The 8,513-nt window shown below is 42.2% G+C and overlaps 1 protein-coding gene across 3 annotated transcripts in view; it reads right to left on the bottom strand.

Moving 5' to 3' along the window:
* Nucleotides 1-5,316: 5,316 nt before the first annotated feature.
* The window catches only part of LOC119276284, a 7,921-nt gene continuing 4,724 nt past the window's right edge, over nucleotides 5,317-8,513 (bottom strand). For 2 of the 3 annotated variants that reach the window (XM_037557314.1, XM_037557316.1), the window contains 8 exons: nucleotides 8,324-8,446; nucleotides 7,495-8,236; nucleotides 7,290-7,411; nucleotides 7,174-7,209; nucleotides 7,006-7,064; nucleotides 6,841-6,906; nucleotides 6,696-6,748; nucleotides 5,317-5,743 (listed from right to left, as the gene is read on the bottom strand). In XM_037557314.1, the coding sequence (XP_037413211.1) occupies nucleotides 6,711-6,748; nucleotides 6,841-6,906; nucleotides 7,006-7,064; nucleotides 7,174-7,209; nucleotides 7,290-7,411; nucleotides 7,495-8,236; nucleotides 8,324-8,446 (1,186 nt within the window). In that variant the 3' untranslated portion in view covers nucleotides 5,317-5,743; nucleotides 6,696-6,710. The remainder of the gene's footprint in view (nucleotides 5,744-6,695; nucleotides 6,749-6,840; nucleotides 6,907-7,005; nucleotides 7,065-7,173; nucleotides 7,210-7,289; nucleotides 7,412-7,494; nucleotides 8,237-8,323; nucleotides 8,447-8,513) is intronic. The other variant, XM_037557315.1, reaches the window with a different exon arrangement.

Below are 8,513 nucleotides of genomic sequence, written 5' to 3'. Positions count from 1 at the left end.
CCTTGCTTGCGAGTACTTTGGATGAGTACTCACGGTTGCTTTTCTCCCCCTTTTCCCCCTTTCCTTTCTTCCTGGTTGTCGCAACCAGATGCTGGAGCCTAGGAGCCAGACGCCACCGTCGATGATGACTCCTACTACACCGGAGGTGCCTACTACTATGTGTCGGCCGCTGACGACGACCAGGAGTAGTTTAGGAGGATCCCAGGCAGGTGGCATGCGCCTCTTTCGATCTGTATCCCAGTTTGTGCTAGTCATCTTATGGCACCTTGTTTAACTTATGTCTGTACTCAGATATTGTTGCTTCCGCTAACTCGTCTATGATCGAGCACTTGTATTCGAGCCCTCGAGGCCCCTGGCTTGTATTATGATACTTGTATGATTTTTTTTATTTGTAGAGTTGTGTTGTGATATCTTCCCGTGAGTCCCTGATCTTGATCGTACACGTTTGCGTGTATGATTAGTGTACGATTGAATCGGGGTGTCACATCCTTGAAGTCTAGAGCATGCATATTTACCTCATGTACATTCTTTGGCATGCTTCCTTTCTTTGACTCAATATATAAGGGAAACTCCACCAAGTCTCTAATTGGCTAAGATGTGCATGAAATTCTATGTCATATCTATATGCACATATTTATGTGGAGTTTGTCATATGTATTGTTGGTTTGCTAACTCTTTGGTCCCAATGAGTTTGGGTACCATTTTGTTTGTGGTGTTGTTCGAGGAACAACTAGAGATGCATTGGATGCTCGGCTCATTCAAAAGGAAGGTGGTGTCACCATGTGCTTATTGGAGTCAAGCTAGGACATTCAATGAACTACTATCGTTTACATTCAATTGGTATCTACTACATCCTTCCAATGTAATCTCAGTAACAAGTATCTACTCATGCATACATTTCTTACATACAACCTTTTGTAGGTTGCATCATGGCATGAATTTCTTGATTAGTTTGATACTTGTTTCCCTTCTCAAAGCATCTCAACAATGATCTCTTGTTGATAGTTGTGATGTCTTTGATGTTCGTTTGGGTTAAGCTCGTTTATATACTATAAGATAATATTAAGCCATGTGCTATATGCTTTTCAAGCAAAGATCTTATCAGTATATTTTATTACTTCCGTTTGGGTATCCTATTCTTTCCTTGAGTAACCATTTCTTGTGTGCATCCTTCTTTGTAGATTGATATCATCATGATTTTCATCTACCTAGAATCTTATACACTTGAGAGAAGTTACATCTTATTTAGTGGATATCCTTATTCTTTCAGGTCCACCTTTCTTTCCTTTGTATTTCCTAGGTGGCTCTGTGAAAGGATTTGTCTTGAGTGCAGATCTTATATCTTTGCATCTTGTTGCACTCTTTTCTGGTGAAGATTGTTTTCCTCTTTCTTGTCATGATGAGGCTTTTGCCAATTCAATTGGTATCCCTCCTCTCAACGAAGCTTCCTTTTATATCTTCACCACAGGTTGTCACAAGCATAGGTTCTTTATATGCTTATTAGTGAGCTTGTGAACCCGTTTGCTAGTTGTGTGTGAGAATGACAGGCCTTGCACCGTGTATCTCATTTCTTCAAGACTATATTGATGCTTAACGCTCATCCGTACATTAGTCTTCTCAAGTGCATTGCCTTGACTCACACACATCGGTTTTGGTTGAGCCTATTCCTAAGTTGCCTCTTTTACATGTTGCTCAACCATGTGTTTGTTGCAAGTGGTAGGCTTAGTTTCCTATATGCTCACTTACACTTGTTGTGTGTTTCTATTGATTTTGGGGGAGTGATGATCCTAATTTGTGCATGTTGTACCCAAATACAAAACTAAATATTGCACAAATCATGGGGAGATTCTCTATGTTCTTTAGAACACTCCTTCGCTCATTTCATAATATCTTGTATCCACGTGGCTTGTAGGATCCATTGTCGGATTGTTTCAGTTGGTATCTTTTGATTGCTTGATTGCTTGTGTCTCTCTTTGGTATGCCTTTGTGGCATATCATTCTTTAGCAATCTTTGTGCCTCAATATAGTTTGTCTTCCTCCAAACATTTACCTTTGGATATGTGTATTGCATTCCACTCTCTTGTTGAGAAATACGCAATTTATGGAGGACCACAATTTCTTCTAAGCTTTTCGCCCATTTTGGCAATCGATGCCAATGGGGGAGAAGTTTCAAAGAGTTTTGTCGAGAAGTTTAGAGAGTTATTTCTTCTTGCTTTGGTTTGGTTCCTAAGGATTTGTATCTCATACGCATGCATTATTGGTTGTTGCATTGCATGGTGATGCATAATTCCTTACATAAACTCTCTTGAAAGTGATTGTCATCAATTACCAAAATGGGGGAGATTGAAAGGGCATGCGGTGCCCCCATGTGTGGTTTTGGTAATTGTTGACATTCTCTATGGACTAATGGTTGCATTGATTTATATTTGAAGGATTTATCCATAGGCAGTTCTTGAAGTCCATGTGTTGGTTTCAAGGAGTTTATGAGTTGACCAAGGTGCTATTAAGGAATTGTCCAAATATTGGTCATGTGAGTATTGAGCTTATTGTAAGCATGTCTTGAAGACGAAGATTGTGCGATCATTCATGTTTACCTTCAAGACATCATCCAAATGAAGAGAGTTGTAAAGAGTCAAGGTTGATCAAGACTAAGTACAGAGAGTGATTCAAGTTGATCATCACACAAAGCGTAGAAGATACACTGAGTAGGATCAAGTGATCTCACAGTTTGGTAAGCATTGTCCATTACGCTTTGTGTACTAACCCATGATCTACGTGTGAGTTTTATGTGGGGTTAGGTTTGTTTCCATGGGTTTGCATCAAGAGGAAGATCTCATACAACCCCTGGAGGATGACATCAAGTGGTGATCGTCATCAAGTTTACGGTGTGCAAGTTCAACTGGAGCATCACGAAGAGATCATCCTTGAAGCTTGCCATCCATTGTGGTGTCAATGGACTTGTGAAGATGTGCCAAAGAGTGGCTCACCCATAGTGGAGTATGGGGCAGCAATCAACTAGTCTTTATCGAGCGAAGGCAATCAACAAAGGTGGTCCAACTTGAGGGAGTCAAGATTGTCATCATCTAGCTCAAGTGGACTTCGTGCAAGGCAAAGGATTTCCCTTGATAGGTTTTCTATTTTGCCGGTCTCATGATGATAGTTTGGAGACCGGGTTATAGGATCGATAGTCGTACTATCAAGGGGGGCTCTCAAGTTAGTAGCTTCATCGTATCATTCGTCGAGAGCTCAAACCATTGCATCCTTGCATCATATTTCTTGATTCTTATCTGTACTTTCTCTTTTTGAGGTTTTAGAGCTTGTGGTCATCTCCTTGACAAGCTCGAGTTCATCGAAAACGGAGTTCACATGCTTCTTCTGTTGCGTTTTTGGTGTTGAAGGTTTTACCGGTCTTTTTCCAGGAAGGGTTCTCACCATTTTCTTTTGGGCCTTTTCTAATTTCCTTCTTATTTTTATTTATATCAAGATTGTGCTGGCCCTTGTCTCTAGCTTTCCGACAAACTTGGTTTCGCTTAATTCGGAGTCCGTTTGCAGAAGTTGTGTCACTTTTGGTGTCCTTAAAAAGGCAGCAGCGGTACTACCGCTCATGGGGCGGTACTACCGCTTGGAGGGGATGTAATTTTTACTTCCGCTCTTGGAAGCGGTACTACAGCTGCTACTTCTTAGGCTACTTCCTCTTCGGACCAAAAACTCGTCATAAGTCCAGCGGTGATAGGCACGGATGTATTTTTTTAGTATCGCTCGCAAGCAGTAGTACCGCTACCCTTTGAGGTAGTACCGCTACCCCTAGTGGTAGTACCGTGAGGTCGAGCGGTAGTACCACTCTATGCGGGTTGTGAGCATAACGGTTGGATTTTTTTTCCCTAAAAGGGGGTCTCCTTCCCCAATGAACCTTATCCTTTGAGCTTGTGTTCTTCCCCCATTGTTGACCTTCTTCGAGCTTGCTATCTCTCAATCCCTCCATGGATTCTTGCTAGTTTTGGGTGGGGGGAGAGAGAGGAGATCTGGATCCACATTTCCACTAATCACTTTCTCCTCTATGTGAGGGGAACCCCTTGGATCTTGATCTTGGAGTTCTTAGTGTTCTCCTTCTTGTTCTTCCTCTTATTTTCCTCCCTAGCATTAGTTGCTTTGGTGGGATTTGGGAGAGAAGGACTTGGGCACTCTGTGTGCCCTTGTCCTTGCATTTGGTGCATTAGTTTGAGTTCTCCACGGTGATACGTGAAAGTTACAAATTGAGAAGCTTATTACTCTTGGGTGCTTGGTACCCTTGAGCTTGTTCCTCTTGGGTGCTTGGGCACCCTAGACGGTTGGTGGTGTTCGGAGCTTAATCATTGTGGTGTAAAGTTCCGGGCAAGCGTCGGGGTCTCCAATTAGGTTGTGGAGATCACCTCGAGCAATTTGACGAGTTCGGTGACCGCCCCAAGGGTTGTCATTTGTACGGGTTCAGTGACCGCCCTCAAGGGTCCCTTAGTGGAATCACGGCATCTTGCATTGTGCGAGGGTGTGAGGATATTGTGGTGGCCCTAGTGGCTTCTTAGGGACCATTGTGGCTCCACACGCTCCAAACGGAGGTTCGCATCCACAAGGGTGTGAACTTTAGGATACATCATCGTCTCCGCGTGCCTTAGTTATCTATTACTCGAGCCCTTTACTTATGCACTTTACTTTGTGATAGCCATATTGTTTCTTGTCATATATCTTGCTATCACCTAGTAGTTTATCTTGCTGAGCATGAGTTGTTGGTGCACATCGGTGAGCCTAGTTGTCGTAGGTTTTGTGCTTGCGAAATTAACCGCTAGGTTTATTCCGTATTTGTTCAAGCCTAAACCGTAATTATTTTAAAGCGCCTATTCCCCCCTCTAGGCGATATCCTTGATCTTTCAATTATGAATCATATCAAAATTATTTTATGAATAATGGTAAATTTTAGTAATTCACCATGGCATTTATAACGTCAAAATTTACTTCAAACGTAGAAGAAAAAATAGTTGAAATATTTCAATATGGGATCTAATTTCATAAGATTTAATGGTGGAAACGATTTTTTAGGAGATTTTAAATTTTGGAGAAAACATTTTAAAACTAAAAACCAAAAGTTTACCTTTCATCATTTGTGCATACATGCGGTGATAGGTGCGGTCTGTGCTGATAGTCATTTGGCCCTAGTTGCTTCGTGCCACACTTTATCAGGGTCCAAGATTTAATAAGAACTAAAACAATGAGATTCTTTGATTGCTGTGGTTTTTAAGGCTGGAAAATCCTCCCTTCTAGCATATTTTAGCAGGACAGGAGCTATGGCACCATAAAGGCCAATTTATTTGACACACTCGCTCACGCTCAGCATGAGGAAACACAGGAACACAAGATCACGTGTGGATTGTTCAAGCACAAACGTTTCCCCTCCCGGGGTAAACATCATCTACGACACACTCAGCGCTAGCAGGTTATACAGGTTGCTTGAATTCTATAAATAGGCACTCCTTATGTGATAAAAATAATAATAAAGTTAGTAGGGTAATAAAGTTAAGAGGGTTACAAAACGAAATTCAACACATGTTTCAGGGTAGGCATAGTTCCAACATTGATTGCTCGGTAGTCATTATGATTGAACAGGTCTTCCTGCGATCTCGTGCATGTTTCGTATGCCTCGCCAAAGTTTCACTGCAAAGTTAAAACAGCATTGTCCAGGCTTGGTGATGCAGGATGCAGGATGCGGGAGCTGCTGCACAAATAATTATATTTGTCAAAAACTTAAACTGCACAACATCCAAAACTTTTAACTTAAACCAAGGGTGTGTTTGGTTGGGAAAAGGTAATGTAAACACAAAGGTAATCAGATTACACTGGTACTGTTAACGGTATTGGTAAAAACTGAAATCTGTTTGGTTCGACACATGTGTCGGTAATGGCGCATGGAAGGCCCATGGCGCTGTGGGGAACAGGCGGCTACCGGTTGGTCCTCGCGTGGCAGGGCTGCTCGCAACAAGCACTTCGAGTGACAGAACGGAGAACAGTGCGGGCGCTCGTGCTGCTCCTCGTCGGAGAAGGGTCGACGAAGAAGATCGGCAGCAGAGGGGATCCACGGAGGAAGAGAGGAGATTCAGGTAGAAGAAGACGCAACAAGCACTTCGAGTGACAGAACGGAGAACAGTGCGGGCGCTCGTGCTGCTCCTCGTCGGAGGAGGGTCGACGAAGAAGATCGGCAGCAGAGGGGATCCACGGAGGAAGAGAGGAGATTCAGGTAGAAGACGCTGCTGCTCGCCACAGGAGGGTCGACGGAGAAGAGATTGCAGAGAGGATCCACGGAGGAAGAGATTGCAGAGGAGATTCGGGTAGAAGAAGCCGCTGCTGAAGCCGCAGGAGGGTCGACGGAGAAGAGGATCAAGGCAGATGGAACGGGGGGAGGGAGCACTCGCGCTGGAAATCTGCAGAGAGAGAGAGCGCTTCGTTGCAGTAACGGGAACCAATGTTTACCAAACAGATGTATCGGTATGCATTGACGTTGTAATCAGGTGACGGACGAAAAACTCCGAAAAAAACACGTCCAAGTGTTACTTGGCATATCAAATACCTTCATAACAAGTACAAGTATCCAGAACAATGTGTTCTAGATTAATACCTCACATGCTAAAAGAATTATTGGTGACACCCAAAAACTAAAGCATACATAGTACCTTTGTTACTGCCCATCATTTACTTCCACTTCCAGAAGCAGAAGTATCCATGCCTGAGATAAAAGAACAATAATCCCAACATTTTCAGAATGGGGACAGAGAAGAGAAGATGTACAGAAAGCTCATGCATGTGCATTCACATTACCTCCTAACTGCGCATTCTTTTCGTTTACACTTCCGATAACAATATTACTTCCAGAATCAGAAATATCTGCACCCAAGACAAAGGAGGAACAATGATCTCAACATTTTCACAATGAGGACAGGGAAGAGAAGACATACAAAGAACATTCATGTGCATTCATGTTACCTTTTGCTTCCACTTCATCTTCCTTTCCACTTTCAGGATCAGTATTGTCCAGCTCACATCTACAGGAATAAATCATGATTAGATATGATATTGGTCTCATTGCAGTGCAACAGTAAAATAGAAGGATAAAAACGGTTTGGTAAATATTAGAAATTTCCATCTACTCACTCAGACATCTCATAATGTCGCCATGAGCTGGCAAATCTGCAGAATAACACCAGTATAACATTAAAACAAAATTAAACACAAACCTGTGTACAGGAAAACAAGAAGAACTAACTTACGGTGCATCAGTTAGGTCTAACATCATTTGACGAATTAATGTAGCCACCTGAACTTCATAAACATCACCAATCATCAGATCGACATGGATAATGTTCTTGACTTTCTGTTCGCCATTATTATTCTGATACAAAAAAGTGATATATTTATATCCAAGGTTGCTACAGAAATGTGATTAGGAAGGACTACATTAAATGATAGACTTACTCTAGTGTGATCAAGGAGATGTTCGTCCAGGTGACGAAGGAACTCCAAGAAATTAACAAGCAGGCAGCTCCGATACCTATTGATGTCTGTTTCTCCAGGTGTATGGGAAAATCCATAAACCTTAGCAAATTCCCAGGCAGTCTTCGCCGAAGCAAGAAAATCCCCAATATGTTGCCTCAATCTATCGAAAGGATCTCTTTTACTATATTCGCCTGGGATGATCCTACGAAGAGCTTGGATAACTCTCCACACATCACCGAACAATGCTGATCGCACCCACGGTGCTTTGAAGGCCGGATGATGGGACAAATATCTCTGAAATGCCCTAAACTTCTGTGGTTCTGGATCGTCATACAGAGACATCATCGTCATGACTTCTTGATGGAAAATATCAAAATACGCCGGAGGTGTTGGCTTCCCTTCAGCATTGGGAAGTTCGTAACGGTTGAAAAGAAGGTCAATCAGCTTCAGAAAATCTTTACACATTGTATCACTGGTCGCTGTCGCCTCAGCAGATTTCAGAATCCGAAATTTCCCGTTGATGATCACCATATCTGACAATTCGAACTCTCCATTCCAAGATCTATGGTTCCGGTGATTCTCGATTATATCATCAACATAACCTTTCCCAACCCTTCTTCCCCAGAATGAGGTGGAGGTAGCAGTTTTCCCATCATAAAATGTATGCAGCTCGGCGAGGTTGATGTTATTGGATTCAAGGAAAGCCACTAAAACTTGGACGCTGCATTTATGAATTACGATGATCATCATTTGCTATAAAAAAATAAAGAACAGACATATTTAGTTTGGATGTGCCTGCTGGATGTACCTGTCAGCAGGCGGCGGCATATCATGAAAACGTATCTTGATCTTCCCCTTCAGCTGTTCTTTATTTCCACAATTATGTTTTACTCGAAAATCTAGGAATACTTCTGCCAACAGCTTCTCTAGCCTAATAACAAGTTCAATTACAAGGAGATTATAATTTATCATAGATATTTCACAGAAAAAGAGAAACA

This window comes from Triticum dicoccoides, chromosome 3B (genome assembly GCF_002162155.2).
Source record: "Triticum dicoccoides isolate Atlit2015 ecotype Zavitan chromosome 3B, WEW_v2.0, whole genome shotgun sequence".
Taxonomy (NCBI): domain Eukaryota; kingdom Viridiplantae; phylum Streptophyta; class Magnoliopsida; order Poales; family Poaceae; genus Triticum; species Triticum dicoccoides.
This window is presented reverse-complemented; position numbering and strand designations above follow the sequence as displayed.